Below are 20,701 nucleotides of genomic sequence, written 5' to 3'. Positions count from 1 at the left end.
CATCGATGCACACACAGGAAAGTCTATGTTTGAGATGAACCATTCAAGGGACTGCCAATGCAAAAGGTCCAAAGCTCAGCTTTGCTACACTTAAGCAAATGTTGACAAATCCTTATTTCTAGATGCTTCTGTTAACATTCAATTACACTTTCTCACCTAAATATCAGGAAAAATTTTCCCTTTTATTCTTCCCCATTAGCATCCAGAGTTGTAGACACTCCATCCAAGTTTGAGTAACAGTGTCTACCATCTACTAGGCTCCCTGGACAGAGAAATGGCTGCACTCTGCCTCTGCATGCCTTTTCTCACCTTCTCAAAATGAAATCTGATTAATGGGTGAATTTAATGCTTCCAAGAGGAAATGAGGCCATATAGAGTTTACATTTCCCAGGGCAAGTCACCTCCTTTAATCACGACAGCTTACCTTACCCATTATCTTCCGCCCATTCATAGCAGCCAGCGCTGCAGCTGCGTGGCGATGCTCATGGAACTCCACGAAACAATAGGGATCGTTCCCAGCTGTCTGTTGGAGAAGAACCACAAAACCTTCGTGAAGCTATATTCTTCCACTATCTTACAATCATCTAGATTTGTAAAGCTAAGTTCGACGCATCTCTGCTACCAGGCTATGGAGGATGAAGGGAATATTCCACAAGTCCCCTTTTAGATAATATAATAAACAAACCCTGGAAAACAAACATTTTCTAGAAAGCTGTCTTCTTTATAAGGGTACATGATGCTTCTGTAATTTAAACTAGAGCTTTCGAAAAGTCTCCTACATGGTGATAGAGCTATAAATACTGATTACGCCGTTTCCCACCATCACCTTACACATACAGCCATTTCTTTCAACTACACAAGTTCAGTTCAACTAAACATGTCTACAATTTTGCTTTGATTTCTACCCTTGCTCTTTTATATGTTACTTTCTTACATTGACAAATGCACATATTTCTTTAATGTGTCTGACACTCAGAGTAAAAGAAAACCATGGTTAATTCGCGATGTGGACCTTTTAAAGAGTTAATTTTTAACTACATATATATATTAATATTTCAATACTATATAAAATGGCAGAGAAATAAAAAAAAATCTTCCACTTAACGGTTCACTTCACAAATTTCCTCAACAGGGTCCAGCGCTATAGCCTAGTGGCTAAATCCTCGCCTTGCATCCACTGGGATCCCATATGGACATTGGTACATACCCCAGCCACTCCACTTCCCTTTTAGCTCCCTGCATGTGGCCTGGAAAAACAGTGAGGATGACCCAAAGCCTTGGGACCCTGCACCCGTGTAGGAGATCTGGAGGAGGCTTCTGTCTTCAGACTGGCACAGCACCAGCTGTTGCAGCCAGTTGGGGGAGTGAATCAGCAGACGGAAGATCTTCCTCTCTCTCTTTCTCTCTGTATATGTGCCTTTTCAATAAAAATAAATACATCTGTTTTAAAAAAAGATGTATTTATTTATTTATTTGAATTGGAAAGGCACATATACAGAGAGAGAGGAAGATCTACCAGCCAGTGGTTCACTTCCCAAGTGATTGTAACGGCTGGTGCTTTGCCGATCCGAAGCCAGGAGACAAGAGCTCTTCCAGGTATCCCACTCAGGTGCAGGGTCCCAAGGCTTTGGGTTGTCCTCGACTGCTTTCCCAGTTCACAAGCAGGGAGCTGGATGGGAAGCAGGGCCACCGAGATTAGAACCGGTGACCATACGGGATCCCAGTGCATGCAAGGCGAGGACTTTAACCAGTACGCTTTTGCGCCGGGCCCTAAAAAATTCCTTCAACTGTCAACATGGGGGCAAGCCAAAGCTAAGAACCTCCTTTTGATCTCACACATGGGTAGCAGAGACCAAAAGTATCTAAGCGATCACCCACTGCCTCCCACGGTACACATCAGCAGGCGCTGGAATGGAGAAGTCGAGGCAAGTTGCAAACCCAGGCATGCCATTGTGGGATGTGATTATCCTAAGGGGTAGCCTAATCCCTGTGCCAAATGTACACACCAGAATATGGGCTTTCTGGGCACAATTTTTTTTTCTCATAATCTCTTCTCCCCTACTCTGCTGCTATTCCAGGTAGCTAGGATTAATAAGTAAAGATTTCAAGATTTATCACAAATTAAGACTCAGGAACAAAATTCAGTATTTTATACCCATCAGTGTAAAATGCCAAATGACTTTACAGTCCATTAACATTTTCTCTCAGGCCCAGCGGTGTGGCCTAGCGGCTAAAGTCCTCGCCTTGAATGCCTGGGATCCCATATGGGTGCCGGTTCTAATCCTGGCAGCTCCACTTCCCATCCAGCTCCCTGCTAGTGACCTGGAAAAGCAGTCGAGGATGGCCCAAAACTTTGGGACCCTGCACCCGTGTGGGAGACCCAGAAGAAGTTCCTGGATCCTGGCTTCGCATCGGCATAGCATCAGCTGTTGTGCTCACTTGGAAAGTGAATCATCAGATGGAACAGCTTCCTCTATGTCTCTCCTCCTCTCTGTATATCTGACTTTGCCATAAAAATAAATAAATCTTTAAAAACAAAACAAAACAAAACCTTTTTTCTCCATAACCTTCTTGTCAAAAAAAGAAATTCAAAACAAGAAAGTTACCAAAAATAAAGAAATGTCATATTTTTACAAGAAAATGATTGTTGTTGGGCTTGGTGGCCTAGTGGCTAAAGTCCTCACCTTGAACGCACCGGGATCCCATATAGGTGCCAGTTCTAATCCCAGCAGCTCCACTTCCCATCCAGCTCCCTGCTTGTGGCCCAGGAAAGCAGTCGAGGACGGCCCAAAGCCTTGGGACCCTGAACCCGTGTGGGAGACCCAGAAGTTCCTGGCTCCTGGCTTCGGATCGGCATAGCATTGGCTGTTGTGCTCACTTGGGGAGTGAATCATCAGATGGAAGATCTTCCTCTCTGTCTCTCCTCCTTGCTGTATATCTGACTTTGCAATAAATAAATAAATCTTTAAAAAAAAGATTGTTCTCTTTTAAAAAAAAATTTATTCATATATCTAAGGTAAAGGGAATATTGAGGGAAAAGCGAAAATGATTGTTCTTAAAAAGTTCCTAGTAATGAATTTTAAAGCAAAACAGGCAACAACAAAATTCACTGATGGCACTATGTATACATACATATATATATACATACACACTTAGACAGTAGGAGTTAGGAGAGTGGCTCAACGGGCCAATCTTTTGCTTGTGAATACTGGCATCCCATGTGGATAGCAGTTTGTATCCCAGTTGTTCAGCTCCCATTTTACGGTCTGGAGAAGTGGTGGAGGGTGGTGCAAAGCTCTAGGACCCTGCACCTATGTGGGAGATTAAAAAAAGCAACAGGCTCCTGGCTGTAGATCAGCTTAGCTCTGGCCATTATGGCCAAATACGGAGTTAACCAGCAAATGGAAGATATCTCCATCCAATGATTCACTGCACTCCCCAAGTAGCCGTAACAACTGGAGCTGTGCCGATGTTAAGCCAGGAGCCAGGAGCCTTAACATCTTTCCCAGGCCACAAGCAGGGAGCTGGATGGGAAGTGGGGCTCCCAGGATTAAAACCGGTGCCCATATGGAATCCTTGCGCATGCAAGGTGAAGACTTGTCTTTTGGCTACTGCGCTGGACCCCAAGTAATCTTTTTTTTCTTTTATTGGAAAAGCAGATTTACAAAAAGAAGGAGAGACAGAAAGAAAAACCTTCCATCTGTGGCCACTGAGCCACTGCACCAGGCTCCCCAATCACTTTTTTTTCTTATTTTAAATTTTCAGCATCATAATGGACAATGCGAGAAAGCTGTCCTCTTTACTTATACAGAACCAGTTACCTCCAATCACTTTTAAAAGTACCAACTACAAAAAAGCTAGAACACACACACACACAAAACACAGAAAGTAGCAGACATCCATATATACATACAATTTTCTTTCCTTGAAAAACGAAAACCAAAAGCTTACATAGGGAGCTTGTGTTCTGGCACACAGGGTTAAGCCACTGCTCATGTCCCTGACATTCCATATTGGAGCGCTGGTTCAAGTCCTTCCTTCTTCACTTCTAATCCAGTTCCTATGGAAGGTAATGAAAGATGGCCCAAGTACTTGGGCCCTAGCCACTTCTGTGGGAGATGAGGATGCAGTTCACGTCCCAAATGGCTGCAATGGCTGGGACTGGTCCAGAGTGGGTAACTCAACCTAGCTTTCCCACATGGATGGCAGAGACCCAAGTACCTGCAGCACCACCAGTGCCTTCCAGGGTACATCTCAGCAGAGAGATGCAATACAGAAATGAGCAAGGACCACAGGCACTCTGATGTGGGAGGTGCATGTTCCAATCAGCATCTTAACTGCCACACCAAATACCTATCACAAAAGAAATAACTCTGATGCTTTTGAAAAGAGTATATATTCTTCTAATCTGTTCTAGAAACTAGTTTTATTTTCTTCTTCCTTTATTTAGTAAAACAAATGAAAGTCAGGCACCAAAATATTCATTACCAGCTTACTAAAGACTCTATGAATTTAGGCTATTCAAAGTAAAAATTGCTAGAGATAACAAATTTAATTAAATCTTATAAGAAGAACATTGACTAAGTAATACCCTTACATCCATAATCATTTTGCAGTTTTTACAGGGTCCGATCTGGCTAAAAAGCTGGAGAATTAGAGCTTCTGTCACATCTCTGGAAAGGTTACCAACATATCTGAAACAAAAAGAAAAATAATTGACAAATTTTAGATTTGCTTCTTTTGCAAGTCGTTCACTAAAAATGAATTCCGAAAGCAGACAGATATTATACTATACAATTTTTGGAAGTCTATAAACTTGCCAAAATAATAACTCTTGATCTTTCAGAGATTAAATAATTATTTGCAAATGCAATAGACACCGGTGGTAAAGGGGAAGCCAGTTTATTAGTGTGTGGAAGTTTGAGTCAAAGGTTTGCAAACTAAATTTCCAGGATGATCTTAGCAAAATATGCTTTTAAAACTCTCCAGTGAATCATGGTAAGATATATAGAACAGCTGGTAAAAATTTATCTTATGAAGCATTATTATTATTCCTAAGTATACACTATTACACAGAATATTAATATTTTTCATGATTGCCCTGACACTGGTTTACATGGACTCTGTTTATGCAATGAACCAAACTTTGAGAAGCTACAGGGAAGTCATTTACTATGGGGTGTAATAACTTAGAAAAGAATGGCAAACCTTTCATCAGACATCAAAGGGTAAAAGCAACAAATTCCAGAGAAAGAAATGGCAACAAACAAAATTAACATAAACTATATGAGACTACATGATTGGGATAATCTTAATGTAAAGGGTTTACAAGCAAGCGTTCACAGTGGGATTCTGAAATGAGATCACATTTAGTATGTTAGAGTTTTATATGACTTCTAAAACCAAGCATACAGTCTCCCAAAAACTGTTCCAATCTGGGGCCCAGCAGCCTAGTGGCCTAGCGGCTAAAGTCCTTGCCTTGAATGCCTGGGATCCCATATGGGCACCAGTTCTAATCCGGGTGGCCCCACTTCCCATCCAGTTCCCTGCCTGTGGCCTGGGAAAGCAGTCAAGGACAGCCCAAAGCTTTGGGACCCTGCACCCACGTGGGAGACCCAGAAGAAGTTCCTGGCTCCTGGCTTTGCATCGGTATAGCATCGGCCGTTGTGCTCACTTGGGGAGTGAATCATCAGACGGAAGATCTTTCTCTCTGTCTCTCCTCCTAGCTGTATATCTGACTTTCCAATAAATAAATAAATCTTTCAAAAAAATTTTTTTTTCAATCTTGTAGAGGGTATCCTCCAGAGGATCAAGAAGTTATAAAACATCTCCCTAGAAAATGCATTTCTGTACAAGGCCACAAAGCAGGGATCCCATTCCTTCTGCTTATCATGTGACAAACACATACTGAATGCTTACTCAGAGTAGCAAAAGGAGAAGTGCTGGGGTGGCCATCCTGGCAGGGCAGTTAAGCTGCACTTTGGGACACTAACACCTTAATCAGTGCCTGGTAAGTGTTCCTACTCTGTACTTCTCTGATCCAGCTTCCTGCTGACGTGCCTGCAAGGCAGTGGCTGTCAGCCCAAGTACTTGAATCCCTGACACTCACAGGGGAGATCCAGACAGAATTTTGGCTTCGAATGGCCCTAGCTGTTGTTGTAATTATGTTTTTCAAATAAGTCAACCCCACCCTACACTTCCAAAACAAAGTATTGGATCTTAAGGAACAAATAACATTGAAGAACAGGTAGAATAATGGTACTCACAAAGACCCAGAAAGGTCCTTGTGGCCACCTGGGACTTACACTTAGCAGTACCTACAGAGAGTTGGTCCCAATCTTACAAGGTCCAACTTAGGACTTTTTTGACTTTGCACTGGTGGGAAAACAATATACATCCAGTAGGATTAATAGGTGGCACTTTTTTTGGTAAGATTTATTTATTTATTTATTGAAAAGGCAGATAAACAGAGAGAAGGAGAGACAGAGAGGAGAGACAGAGAGGAAGATCTTCCATCCAATGATTCACTTCCCAAGTGGTCACAATGGCCAGAGCTGAGCTGATCCAAAGCCAGAAGCCAGGAGCCTCCTCCAGATCTCCCACGCCAGTACAGGGTCCCAAGGGTTAGAGCCATCCTTGATTGCTTTCCCAGACCACAAGCAGGGAGCTGGATGGGAAGCAGGGCTGCTGGGATTATAACCGGTACCCATATGGGATCCCGGTGCATGCAAGGCAAGGACTTTAGCCACTAGGTTACCGGGCCAGGCCTGATAGGTGAACTTTCTAAAAAGAAATTTACTTTCTTATTTATTTGAGAGGCAGAGTTACAAGGTACGAAGGATACATTCTTGCATTCATTGGTTCTCTCCTCAAATAGCTACAAAGGCTGGGACTGAGTCAGGCTGAAGCCATAAGCTTCATTTTGGTCTCCCACATGGGTGCAGGGGCTAAGCACCTGAGTCATCTCCCATTAATTTCCATTAATTAATTAATGCTAAGTGCATTAGCAGGGAGCTGGATCAGAAGTGGAGCTGCTGGGGCTCCAACTTGCACTCATATGGAATCCTGGCATTGCAGGCTGGCAGCATTGTTTTACTACAATGCTAGTCCAATATTCGGAATTTAATGCTTTTCTAGAGCTACCAACATTCAGTACCATCTTCCCTCGTTGTACTGTGGAGGGGCAGGACAACCAGTGCCTGTCAGCCAGATGGTCATGAGGCGACAGCTGGCATCTGCAGTACAGTATACCAAATATTTTGTACCAAGGTCTGTATTCAACCTTGGCCATGAAAAAGCATGAGGATGCTGAGAAATTCTGTATACTTCCTGCACAATGGCAAGTCCTCCAGCGCACAACTATGAGCCCAAGGGGAAATGAGAGGCATGCAGGCATGCCATGCCCACAATCACCAAAGGGCACCAGACTGGGCTGCGGATGGGCATTCCTCATGGTCTGCTCCATGGGAACCACCAGTACCTGTCCCCCCTTACAGGCTTCCATACACCCTGAGACACAGTCAACAGCACTTTGGGCAAGGCTTAGTAGCTGACCTGGCCTTAAGGAATATTAAATTTCAGAGTTGTTGATTATTGCTTCATGTCATGGCTGAAGGACTTTTTTCCTGTCAACGGTATTCTGGATATTCATGGGACATACAAAATTATCAACCTAAAAATTAGCCTGCCATGGATGTATCGAGTTTCCAGTCCCACACATGGTTGCTTGCTAGGATTAGATCAAGCGGTAAGACCTACCGAAGACATTCCCCACCATGGCAAGGCACACAATAATGTGGGGGGCAGGGCAGAAAGAAACTAAACTTCTCAGATGATCTTGACTCGTATTCTCGGGCCCTTGACCATTCTTTCCTAGGCACCTAAGGCACCAACGGTCTCTATTCCAGTTGAAGGAGAGTGGAGACAGGGAGACTAAATTCAATATTGGACTAGAGGAAGGATATTAGTGGGAAACTGAAGGTATTGAAGCCTGAAGCCTACAGTATTGCACCAATGTTAATTTCTCACGTTTGAGAAGTTTGTTTTGCAAGATGTTAACAGTAAGGGACACAAGGTGCAGAGTATCTGAGAACTCTGTGCTATCCTCTCCACTCCTCTGTGTCACCTGACTGTTGGGTCTGTAAAATGTTATTAGTGAAGAATAACTGCCACATACACAGGTTTATTCATTCATTTTTATTGAAAATAAAAAGAAGTCTGCAGGATTGCATGCAAGACCAAAAAAAAAAAAGACTTTAAGGTAGAATTACTTTGTTGAAGTTAGAGCATCTATAGACAAATAGTAGAATATCTGAATTCGATCACCCTTTACACCAAACTAAGATTTCCAGAGAAACATCTGAGCAATACAATTTAGTTTGAAGAACATAGGGATTAAGACAGTAAGAAAAAGGCAAGTAAAAGTAGCAGGGTTTGCACTGCCTTTTATATTACTTAAAATTTGTATGGTGCAATAGAAGCCCCAAAAGAAACATCTATCAACTAACTACATACAGCCGTTCAGAGAAACAACCTTCAGAGGAAACTGCATGTAAGATTTGTTTGCAAATATTCGTCATAGTTATGATAAACTACAGGTAACATGTAACATACTTTATTATGCAAGAAATGAAATGACAAAACCTCTTCTTCCCTGCACAAATATACATTAAATTTCTTGAGTTTTGCCAATTACCAATTCTTACTTTAAGCTTTTAGAAACTTATTCATGCTATTACTGTTCATGTTTGTTTGCTAAACACTATAGTTTGAGGCAGGAAGTTCAAATTTGTGCCAAAGATATTTTCATGGAAAAACAAAAGCCCACAAAAGTTTCTTACAAAGTATCACACTTTATAGTTCTCATTTATGTATACAAATGCTTTTCTTGGTTCCCCATACTTCATCACATTCTTAGGATTTCCTATAAACATATGAACTTGAGCTCTGCGTGTAGTGAATTTTTTTTTTCTTTTTAGCTCTCAATCATCTTCTATTTTTAGAGAAATCTTCACTCCAGGGAAAAGCTTGACTCCCTACAGAATGAGAATACCAAATATGGTTTTGTGTTTTCACATGATACAGGCTAAGCCAGTTAACACCAGGGACCACAGAATCCATACATTGGCCTAAAAGCTTTTAGGATGGGAAAAGAATTCATTTTGTTAAAAAGCCACAGCAGTGGAGGCCCATGGACAGAGCTAGTAGAAAATATGGTATTTGCTTGTCAGTGCATATGGGAACAGTACTCATGGGATGATCTGTGGCATGATTATTACCAAACAACTAACAGTTGCCTTTCTTTCCTGAACATTTTCTAAGTCAAATTCAATGCCTGCAAATTCTAGGAATATCTAATGCATTTTAAAATTCCTTGGATGCATATTCACCTATTTTGTTATCTGCATTTAAGCTATTGACTAATATAAAAATTTGTATTAGAGCAGGTAAAAGCAAATGTCCCCTTTCGTAAGGTACACTGGACTACTAAGCAAAAATAAAGTTCTCATTTTTTTTTTAAGATTTATTTTATTTTATTGGAAAATCAGAATATACAGAGAAGGAGAGACAGAGAGGAAGATCTTCCGCCTGATGATTCACTCCCAAAGTGAGCGCAACAGCCAGTGCTATGCCAATCCGAAGCCAGGAGCCAGGAACTTCTTCCAGGTATCCCATGTTGGTGCAGGAACCCAAGGCTTTGGGCTGTCCTCCACTGCCTTCCAAGGCCACAAGCAGGGAGCTGGATGGGAAGTGGAGCTGCCAGGATTAGAACCAGCACCCATACGGGATCTCGGCGTGTTTAAGGCAAGGACTTTAGCTGCTAGGCCATGTCTCCAGGCACTCATGTTTTAAAGCTAAAGTTTTTATTTATTTTTATTGGAAAGGCATAGTTTGCAGAGTTGGAGAGACGGAAAGATCTTCCATCTACTGCTTCTCTCCCCAAATAGCTGCAACATCCAGAGCTGAACTGATCAGAAACAAGGAGCCAGAAGCCTCTTCCAGGTCTCCCACATGGATGCAGGATTCCAAGGACTTGGGCCATCCTCTACTGCTTTCCCAGGCCACAAGCAGGGAGCCAGAAGGGAAGCAGAGCAGCCAGGACACAAATTGGCGCCCAAGGGATGGGGATACTTGCAAGGGGGAAGATCAGCCAAGCAAGCCATCACACCAGGCTTAAAAACATAGTTTTCTTACAGGCTTTGCTGTTCAATTTTTTTTTTTAAGATTTATTTTATTTTTATTGGAAAGGCGGATATACAGAGAAGAGAGACAGAGAGGAAGATGTTCCGTCCGATGATTCATTCCCCAAGTGAGCACAACGGCCAATGCTATGCCGATCCAAAGCCAGGAGCCTCTTCCAGGTCTCCCACATGGATGCAGGGTCCCAAAGCTTTGGGTTGCCCTCGACTGCTTTCCTGGGCCACAGGCAGGGAGCTGGATGGGAAGAGGGGCTGCTGGGATTAGAACCGGCGCCCATATGGGATCCCGGGCGTACAGGGCGAGGACCTTAACCACTGCGCCATCGCGCCAGGCCCCAAATTTGTTTTTGAAATAACATTAAAATGTGTCTGAACTCAACAGTAAGAATTTTAGTATCTCACGTTTTATTTACTGTATCATCGCAAAATCATGTGTCAACACTTGTACAGAAGAGGAAACACAGGAGTTGAAAATAATTAACTATTAGGGGAAAAAAAAAACCCTGAAACAGTCTTCTTAGCCAGTGGATATATAATATGTATATATGATATACATGAACCATATATATGCAAAATAATCTGCCTACCATGAAAACTCATGTTGTTAAGAAAACAGACTTTTTTTTGGTAAGATTTATTTATTTTTATTGGAAAGTCAGATATACAGAGAGGAGAGAAAGAGAGGAAGATCTTCCATCCACTGATTCACTCTCCAAGTGGCCACAATGATTGGAGCTGAGCTGATCCAAAGCCAGGAACCAGGAGCTTCTTCCAGGTCTTCCACACGGAAAGCCTTGGGCCGTCCTCCCGGCATCCAGCAGGGAGGTGGATGGAAGCAGGTCGCTGGGCACCCAGATGGGATCCCAGGGCTCGCAAGGCGAGGAGGGCGTTAGCCACTAGGTTACCACGCCAGGCCTGATAGTCTTGTTATTAATAGTAAAGTATTTCTGCTGGCTTCAGCAGCACACAGACTTAAAGACAAAGTATTTAAGCCCAAATTATTGTATCTTCAACAAAATTCCTTAAACAGTTCAAGGAAAAAAAAAACTAAATTTGAATATATATCAGCAGTTTCACATGAAAGGTCTAAGAAATTTTTAATATATTATAAGCTTTTTAAAGTTTATTCCATTTGATTGAAAGGAATACAGAGAGGAAGAGACAGAAATGTTCTTCCATCCACTGTTTTACTCCCCAAATGACTGCAAGGCTTAGAGCTGGATCAATTCAAAACTGGAAGTCACAAGCTGTTCCAGAGGTCTCCATGGAGACAGGGGCCCAAGGACGTGAGCCATCTGCAACTGCTTTCCTAGCCCATTAGAAGGAGTTGGATTGGAAGTGGAACAGGCGGGAATTGAACCAGCATCCAAATGGATGCCAGTATTGTAACAGAGAATTAGCTAGGTACAACACCATGTTGACCCTAGTATTATGAAGGTTTTTAACTTTTCAAAAGCAATGAGAAGGGCCCAGCGTGATGGCTCAATTGCCTAATCCTCCCCTTATAAGCACCAGGATCCCATATGGGTTCCAATTCATGTTCTGGCTGCTCCACTTCCCATCCAGATTTCTGCTTGTGGTCTGAGAGAACAGGGTAGGATGACCCAAGCCTTGGAACTGCATCCTTGTGGAAGACCTGGAAGAGGTTCCTGGCTTTGGATCAACTCGGCTCTGGTCATTGCAGCCATTTGGGGAATAAACCAGCAGATGGAAGAATCTTTCTGTCGTTCCTTTTCTTTTTAAATCTGTCTTTCCGATTAAAAAAAAAAATTTTTTTTAAAAAGCAATGATATGTGAGATATCATGGAAACATTCTTCAAAAGTAGGTGAAAATTTGATAATTCAACTAGGAATAGAATTTTATGTAAATTTATTATACAATTTCAAAGCCAATAATATCAAATGTATTTCAAAAGTGCAGCCTAGTACTGGCATTGTGGTGTAGCAGGTTGGGGACGCCAGCATTCCTTATCAGAAGATAGGTCTGTTTTCGGGCTGTTGTTTTTCTGACCCAGATTCCTGTTCATGTGCCTGGGAAAGCAGCTGAAGATGCCTTACATATTTGGGCCCGTTCTACTCGCTGGGAGACCAGGATGGAATTCCTGGTTCCTGGCTTTTGTTTGGCCCCGCCCCAGCATTGTGGCCCTTTGGAGAGTGACTCCATTAGAGAAGAGATGATCAATCTCTTTCCGACTTCAAATACATGATTCTTAAAACAAAAGCATCAAAATCAATGGACAAAGTTTTATTTTTTAAGTAAAATATTTCTTTGTTATTAACATAGCTCTAGAAAATTAACCTATAAAACAAACAAAAAAACACAAACCAACAACAATAATAACAAAAAAAAACCTAACAAAGCAGAATGCCATTTGGGTTTATTTCCAAGCACAATTTCCACATTAAAATTTACCTCCTGTAAAATTCCATAGTAGGGGCCCAGCGTGGTGGCGCAAGTAAGGTCCTCACCTTGCACGCCCAGGATCCCATATGGGCGCCGGTTCTAATCCCAGCGGCCCCTCTTCCCTTCCAGCTCCCTGCTTGTGGCCCGGGAAAGCAGTTGAGGACGGCCCAAAGCTTTGGGACCCTGCACCCACGTGGGAGACCCGGAAGAGGCTCCTGGCTTTGGATCGGCATAGCACCGGCCGTTGTGCTCACTTGGGGAGTGAATCATCAGACAGAAGATCTTCCTCTCTGTCTCTCCTCTCTGTATATCCGCCTTTCCAATAAAAATAAAATAAATCTTTAAAAAAAAAATTCCATAGTAGGAATTTTTATTATTATTCATATCTGCCTGTACTCTTGAACACTGCCTGGAACTGTTCAAGAGATACTTGCAATACCGCAGGATGACTTGTGAACATGTGCAATCTGCTAGAAAACCACCCCTTTTTACTGAATTTCCACTAATGCAGTGAGAAAAGATGAGTTATGTCTTTTACTAATTAAAAGATTATGTACAACAGTGACTGGGATACCATACATCAGCATCTTAACCTTACCACTACTTTTCACAAAGAACAAACTGCTGCATGAATGCTGAAACTGCCTATCAGCCAGCATTAAATCCTTGAACAAATGCACCCTACACCATGCTGTCAGATAGCTTGAGGGACACACATAGTGCCAGAACTATTTTAATTTTTTACTTGTATTTTGCAATAAACTTAACATTTTGGGTGACTGGTAATACACATTTGAAAATAAACTTATTTATTCTTAATGTGTTATTTTCACAACAAATCCAATCCACTGGGCCCACCACCTTGAATGCTGGCATCCCATCTGAGCACTGCTTAGAGTCCTGGCCACTCTACCTCTGATCCAGCTCCTTGTTAAAGGGCCTGGGAAAGCGGTGGAAGATGGCCCAAGTGATCGGACCCTCACACCTGATGAGACCTGGATGCAGTTCTGCAATTCTGGTTTTGGACTGGCCAAGATCGTTGTGACTATTTGGGGAGTATCCAGACTCCAACTACCTCTCACTCCCACTGATACTTTTTTTTTTAAATATTTATTTTGTTTTCATTGGTAAGTCAGACATATAGACAGAAGGAAAGACAGAGAGGAAGATCTTTCATCCGTTGATTCACTCCCCAAGTAGCCACAATGGCCACAGCTGAGCTGATTCGAAGCCAGGAGTTCATTTGAGTCTCCCACACAGGTGCAGGGTCCCAAGGCTTTGGGCTGTCCTTGACTGTTTTCCCACGCCACAGGCAGGGAGCTGGATGGGAAGTGGGGCTGCCAGGATTAGAACCAGTGCCCACTAGGGATCCCAGTGTGTGCAAGGCGAGCACTTTAGCCACTATGCTACTGCTCCAGGCCCTCTACTGATACTACTTATTTTTACTGGAAAGGCAGATTCACAGTAAGGAGAGACAGAGAGGAAGAGTCTCCATCCATTGGTCCACTCCCCAAGTGGAAGCAACAGCCAGAGCTGAGCTGAGCAGAACAGATCCGAAGCTGGGAGCCCACGAGGAGCCTCTTACGGATCTCCCACACTGGTGCAGGGTCCCAAGACTTTGGGCCGTCCTACACTGCCTTCCCAGGCCATAAGCAGGACGCTGGATGGGAAGCAGAGCAGCCAGGACACGATCTAACAACCACATGGGATCCCAGTGCTTGCGAGGTAAGGATTCAGCCAATGAGCAGATTTACACAGAGAACAAAGGCAGGGAGAGGGAGAGTGCGTTCTTCCATCTACTGGTCCGTTCTCCAATCGGCTGCAATGGCTAGAGTTGAGCTGAAATGAAGTCAGGAAACAGGAGGCCGCTTCAGAGTCTCCCATGTGGGTGCAGGGTCCCAAGGACTTGGGGCATCCTCTGCTACTTTCCCAGTGTACAAGCAGGGAGCTGGATCAGAAGCAGAGCAGCCAGGACACAAACTGGCCCTGACATGGCATCCCATGCTGGCAAGCAGAGAATCTGCCTACTGAGTCACTGCACTGTCCTCACCGATCACTCCCTCAGCTGAATTTCTGTCTCGTCTACTTATTTCTGCCATTTTATTAAAGGTCAAGGTAAACTACATCATTCTTCTGCTTAAAACCCACCCTGAGAAAGATATAGCATTCATAAAGCCCTATAACATCTGGGATCTCCTACACTTAGTCCCCTACCCACATCATTCTCACTTGAATTCTTCTTCTTTTTTTTATTTATTTGGAAGTCAAAAAAGAGAGAGAGAAAGATCTTCCATCCGATGATTCACTCCCCAAGTGAGCGCAACAGCCAGTGCTATATCGATCCAAAGCCAGGAGCCAGGAACTTCTTCCAGGTCTCCCACGCAGGTGCAGGGTCCCAAGGCTTTGGGCTGTCCTTGACTGCTTTCCCAGGCCACAAGCAGGGAGCTGGATGGAAAGTGGAGCTGCCAGGATTAGAACCAGCACCCATTTGGGATCTCGGCGTGTTTAAGGCAAGGACTTTAGCTGCTAGGCCACTTGGCTGCCGGGCCCCTCACTTGAATTCTTATTTCTCCTATTCACCCTCTTCAGGTTACCTGGAAAGTGTGTCTCCCCACTGGCCTCAATACTAGCTCTTTCTAGAAGGCCTCTTGCTCTGTCATCATCTCCAGTTTTCTAACCAAACTGCACTAACCAAAGCGTGCTGTTGCCTTACTGCTTCCTATGAGGTAGCACCCACGCCACCTGGCTTACCCTGCAATGCTTTTCTCCGTGGCACTTATCCTTAACAGAATTACCAATGGAAGGTCCTAAAAACTCTGTTACACCTACTGATGTATCCCCAGCTCCTAGAAAAGTGACAGCCAGCCAGGTGGTATGCTCTTCCAACTATTATTGAACAAACGCATTTCCAGCATTGATTTAAACAGTTATGTAAACATTATACAACACTTAAATCTCATTTTAGCCAATCCTGATCTCAATCTAACCTAATAAACGTCAACAAGCAAATTCAACTCAGTGCAAAAGACATGCCATTTCACAAGAATTACAAGGCCACACAAAAGATGAGACGCTGGCATTTGAAGGCATTAACATCCACCAACCAACACCTGCACCAGTAACGTATTTATAGTCTGGTGCGTAGCGTTTAAACCACAAACTTGGCGTTTGTAAAGTGACCAAGGCCAATGCAGATTTACTATACACATTTTTATTACGAAAAACTTCAAACTTATACATGAATAGAGAATAGTAATAGGTATAGTTAAACTACCCACTCCCTAGAAATATTTGAGCTGCTCAATCATCAGCTGGTTTTGCAGTATGAACTTGAAGACATTTTTTTCTTGCAATGTTCCCAAGTATTGTCGACAAGAAAATGAATACTCGCAATCTCTAATGTAACAAGGTGAATCAGACTCTTTCATTATCAAGAACAAGGAAAATCTTGATTCACTGTTTGAAATGGGACCAGTTTTTAGAACAAATTTATTACTTATCATGTGCCAGACTCTGTGTAAAGAACATAGTGAGGGCCCGGCGCGGTGGCGCAAGTGGTTAAGGTCCTCACCTTGCACGCCCGGGATCCCATATGGGCACCAGTTCTAATCCTGGCAGCCCCACTTCCCATCCAGCTCCCTGCCTGTGGCCCAGGAAAGCAGTCGAGGACGGCCCAAAGCTTTGGGACCCTGCATCCATGCGGGAGACATGGAAGAGGCTCCTGGCTTTGGATCGGCATAGCATTGACCATTGCGTTCACTTGGGGAGTGAATCATGGACGGAAGATCTTCCTCTCTGTCTCTCCTCTCTGTATATCCACCTTTCCAATAAAAATAAAATAAATCTTTAAAAAAAAGAAAAGAACATAGAGAAGTCCTAATTTCGAAGGCATGAAAGAAAAAAAGAACATAGTAAAGCCCTAATTTCAAAGGCATGAAAGCAAGCATCTTACACGAAATGTAAAAATACTGCTGGAAAATTGTCTCTAGTCCTGTTTAATTAAGCGTAGTCAGACTGGAAAAACAAAGGGTTTAGGTTTGAGACGCAGAAGCAAATAAGCTGGGTTAAGAGCAAATTTTAGAATAAAAGGACTACTCTGGAGGAAAAGACTCTTGGATGGGATGTTCTATCAGAGCAACAAGACCAAATTAGCCCTAAGTGTCACAGCTCACAGCTCACAGCTCACAGTGGAGAGCAGAATTCAAAGATAAAGAAAAAAAGTTACATGATCTCTAGTTGTTCCCTGGCTTCAAAATGGAAGCCCTAACTTCAGAGTTCTGAACAAGCAGGTAAAGCACCTGACACAGGGCCTGGCCTGTAACAAGCAGTCAGTAACTACCTGTGAAGTGACCTGCATTATTTCTCCTGCAACGGACTGCTCACCTATTCTCAGGCTACTAGGCAGCTGCTTTCATGGACGGGCCTGAGCCAGGGGAAGCCGTCTTCATTATCTAATAGCCCCAAACCAATGTACTAAAAAGGTCAAGTTCCTACATAGTTCTGACAGTATCTGAAATTTAAAATGTCAAAGTAACAAAAGATTATTTTAAAAAAAAAGTGCTTAGCCCAATAAGCTATTGACTCTTTTCTAGCTAAGTGGAAAGTGGAAAAATTTTTTTAAACACAAGCGACTAATACTTTTTTTAGAATAGCCCTCTACAGTCTACAAAACCAAAGGTCATGTTTTGATGCATCCCACTTAAATATAAATGCTTTGGAAAACTTTACCATCTAGGGAGCTCAAAACAGGTCAAATTACATTTATAAGGCACAGTTTTCAAACTGCCAGCTGGTCAAGAGCTCACCGAAAAGTAACTATTATGATACACTCTGCTTCTCTATTGTAACCATTGCACCATAGGTATTCTGTGACATCTTGCTGTAGACTTGATGTACACAGTAAAACGTATTTTCAACAATAAGAACCGTCACTTGAGTGTTTCCGTGTGTGTGTGTGTGTGTGTGTGTGTATGTAAGAGAAATGAAACAAAGGCAGCCTCCCTCACCCAACAGTGCTTTGAAAAACAAAGAGTGCAGTGGAGGAAGCTGCGCGACAAAGAAGATAGCCCTAACTCAGTAACTGTTGCTTTATCTGCCACATGTCAATGCCAGGAGGAACAAGCGATGGTTCAGAGTCGTGGCTAGTTCAGTCAGTCCCTTGCCAGACAGACACCTCTGGGTGGGAGTTCCACATTTTAAAAAGCAGTCTCAAAATATTCGGGGGGCTGGGGGAGGGGGGTCCGGTTACGCTTTTTGGTTGCAGTTACTACAGAAGAAATCCAAGGAAAGTCTCAAGAAAGAGATTTGGCTGTTGTCCAGTTGGCAACTGCCAGAATATAAAGTTTACTTCACTAAAAAGGAATCCTATCCACGAGAACATGAAAGGAAGAGTAGCAGGCGGAGAACAAAGTAACATTAGACAAGGCTTCTAAAGATTAGACAGTTTTCAATCATCGGAAAGAGAACACGGGACGAGAGGGAGTTTTGCCGAGGTCGAGGAGGGGTTTGAATGGACAAGTGTCTCCTCCAGGTCTAAGACCGCCTGGCGGTGAGCGGCGAGCGGGGCTCCCTCGCAGGCTGGCCCCTCGCCCTGCACGCCCAGCTCGCACAGCCGGGTCTCCGCCCTGAGCATCCTCCAGGTGTGTGCCCAGCAGAGGCGAAGCACGACCTCGCGGCGGCCACGGAGAACAATAGGCGGGGCGGCGGCGCGGGGCCGAGGCCTCCCTCCGGGACGACCACCATCCCGCCTCCCTCATCGCTGCCCCAGACTCACAGAGTCTTGGGCATCTCGTCCTCCATGGCTGCTGCGGTCGCGGCGGCGCCTCCGGGTCCAGCTCCCTGCCCTTTACTACCTCCCAAAGCCTCTGAGCAGCTATGGCTGCGGAATAGCGGGGCTTCTTCGTGACTTGGAGGTTACTCCGCCTCCTTCCTTGGCGGCAATGACACTCCACCGCCTGGCCCAGGGCGAACAATGAAGCCCCGATGCAAGATGGCGGGCAGCCGGGAGCCCGGGGCCGCCGGCGGAGTGACCCCGATCGCGCAGGCGCAGAGCCACTTTGCACTTTCAACCTCCCGCAACAAGCCTGGCCTTCCATTCATAGGTTCACTTGTTGCGCAGCCGCTCTTTATCTGGAGCCAGGGACGCCTCGGACCGCGCACGCAGGGCAAAGGATGAACTCCCTCAAGAGCTTGCCTTACCTTTGTTGTCTTCCATCTGGATCCGCAGGCTTTAACAGTGAATGATAATGAAATACAGACTTGCAGAGAAATTGCATATTCGCGGATTTTCATAAGGAGAAAGTTAGTTAAGACTATTTGTTGGATTCGATTTGACCGAAAGCAAAAAGCACGTGCGCCGCCCGGGAATCGAACCCGGGTCGCAAGAATGGGAATCTTGCATGATACCACTACACCAGCGGCGCTGTTGAAAGCAAGCTGCAGCAGAAACTCTTATGAGGAAACGAAAGCTGAAGGGGCTTGCGCGGTGAGAGTGAATTTTCCATTATTCGTACAGAAACAGTCTATAACCTAATCCTATTCATTAATGTAAGAAACTATCAATGTTTTAAACCCCAATACAGACAAATGAATGATTTTACTTTTTTCAGCGCAAAAAGGGCTCAGTTACAATTTTTTTTTTTTACTTAAAAAAATTACATAAATTTTGTTAAGTTGTGTTTGCCTCTTCAGGGCCAACCAAATTTTTGAGAGCAGGCAAAACATTTCCAGATAAAGGATATTTCTTTATATATGCATTTTTTTGTATACTTAATGTACCTTGAAAAACATTTAATGAGCAGCTCTTGAAGGCACACTGGTCACAACAATCTTAAAAGTAAATTAAAATACATAAACTCCAGTGCTCTTTTAGGAACTGGAGAAATTAGGGCTCTGAAATGTGATTTGGTGTACTCATTCTACATTTCACATTGCATTTACAAGTGCAGACTCTGTTCTATTTAAAGCAAAGGAGAATGTACAATCCAGAAGCATATCCTATGAGATTATCCCACACACACTTTTTTGGGGATTCTCTTTAGTTCCTGGCATATTTTTCAGATTATATTCAGACATAAAATATTAATGTACTGAACATGCATAAGATAAGTGACAAGTATTTTGAACACCTTTTTGTGTGTGTGTATGCGAGACTTTGTGGATTATTTTAAATTTTGTTTGGACTGCAGTTTTTTTTTAACCACGAAAATCTGTGTGATCCCCAAAGCTGTGCAGTCACATAGATAATTCTGTTTTAACACCTTTTTTAGAGATATCCATTTACATATTGAGTTCGCAGTTTGGTCACCTAGGCATTTATCAAACCCAAGGTCGTGGGACCCTGTACCTGCCTGGGAGACCTGGAGGAAGCTCCTGGCTCCTGGCTTTGGATCGGAGCAGCACCGGCCCTTGCAGCTGCTTGGTAAGTGAATCATCCCCTCTTGGGGAGTGAATCATGGGATGGAAGATCTTCCTCTCTGTCTCTGTTCCTCTCTGTATATCTGACTTTGCAATGAAAATAAAGAAAAAGAAAAAAAGAAATTGCCAAATTTAAGTTACTTCATTAAATGATATAAATATATATAATCTTTGTAGATAAATATCTCCACTAACAATATTTCAAAGCTAGTTCTTGAGACCTCTCCTACTGTACCCCACTTTTGTCTGCACTGAGATATTATGTTTTATTATTTGTTGCCAATATGAGAAGTGAAAAATAGTGTGTCCTTGTTTTGGTTGCATTTACCTAAACTGCTACTGGGATGAAGCTCTCTCTCTTTCTCACTCCATATATGTATAGATATTTATATATTTCTCTTTCTCATATATATAAGCGTGTATATGCATGAAAATATATATGTATGTTTATGTACATGTAACTTTTTAAACCATTGCCAATTCCTCTTTCTTTAGTAAATTGCCTATTTATGTATCTGTTTTGAATTGTGTACCTCTTCTCACCAATTTGTAAAACTCTTAGTATGTTTGTATAGTGCTGCTTTTCTAACTGCAAGCAATTTTCTCATACAATTATTTTTTATCATTTTTTTAAATTCTATTCTTTGCCACCAAAAGATGTTTAGACTTTTTTTTTTTCAAT

General features: G+C 43.0%; 1 protein-coding gene and 1 non-coding gene across 13 annotated transcripts in view; both read right to left on the bottom strand.

Moving 5' to 3' along the window:
- TIA1 (TIA1 cytotoxic granule associated RNA binding protein) overlaps nucleotides 1-18,609 on the bottom strand; it is a 39,217-nt gene extending 20,608 nt beyond the window's left edge. For 6 of the 12 annotated variants that reach the window (XM_040993257.1, XM_040993258.1, XM_040993263.1 and 3 more), the window contains exons 1-3: nucleotides 6,829-6,854; nucleotides 4,598-4,694; nucleotides 425-523 (exon numbers count right to left, since the gene is read on the bottom strand). In XM_040993257.1, the coding sequence (XP_040849191.1) occupies nucleotides 425-523; nucleotides 4,598-4,694; nucleotides 6,829-6,854 (222 nt within the window). Of the gene's footprint in view, nucleotides 1-424; nucleotides 524-4,591; nucleotides 4,695-6,828; nucleotides 6,855-18,376 lie in introns of those variants that run through there. The other 6 variants (XM_040993255.1, XM_040993256.1, XM_040993260.1 and 3 more) reach the window with 3 other exon arrangements.
- Nucleotides 18,610-18,954: 345 nt separating this feature from the next.
- TRNAG-CCC lies at nucleotides 18,955-19,025 on the bottom strand. Its single transcript has one exon. It is a non-coding gene; the product is annotated as a tRNA-Gly (tRNA).
- Between the last annotated feature and the right edge of the window lie 1,676 nt (nucleotides 19,026-20,701).

This window comes from Ochotona curzoniae, unplaced genomic scaffold (genome assembly GCF_017591425.1).
Source record: "Ochotona curzoniae isolate NIBS_2020 unplaced genomic scaffold, NIBS_Ocur_1.0 contig_883, whole genome shotgun sequence".
In the NCBI taxonomy this organism is placed as follows: domain Eukaryota; kingdom Metazoa; phylum Chordata; class Mammalia; order Lagomorpha; family Ochotonidae; genus Ochotona; species Ochotona curzoniae.
This window is presented reverse-complemented; position numbering and strand designations above follow the sequence as displayed.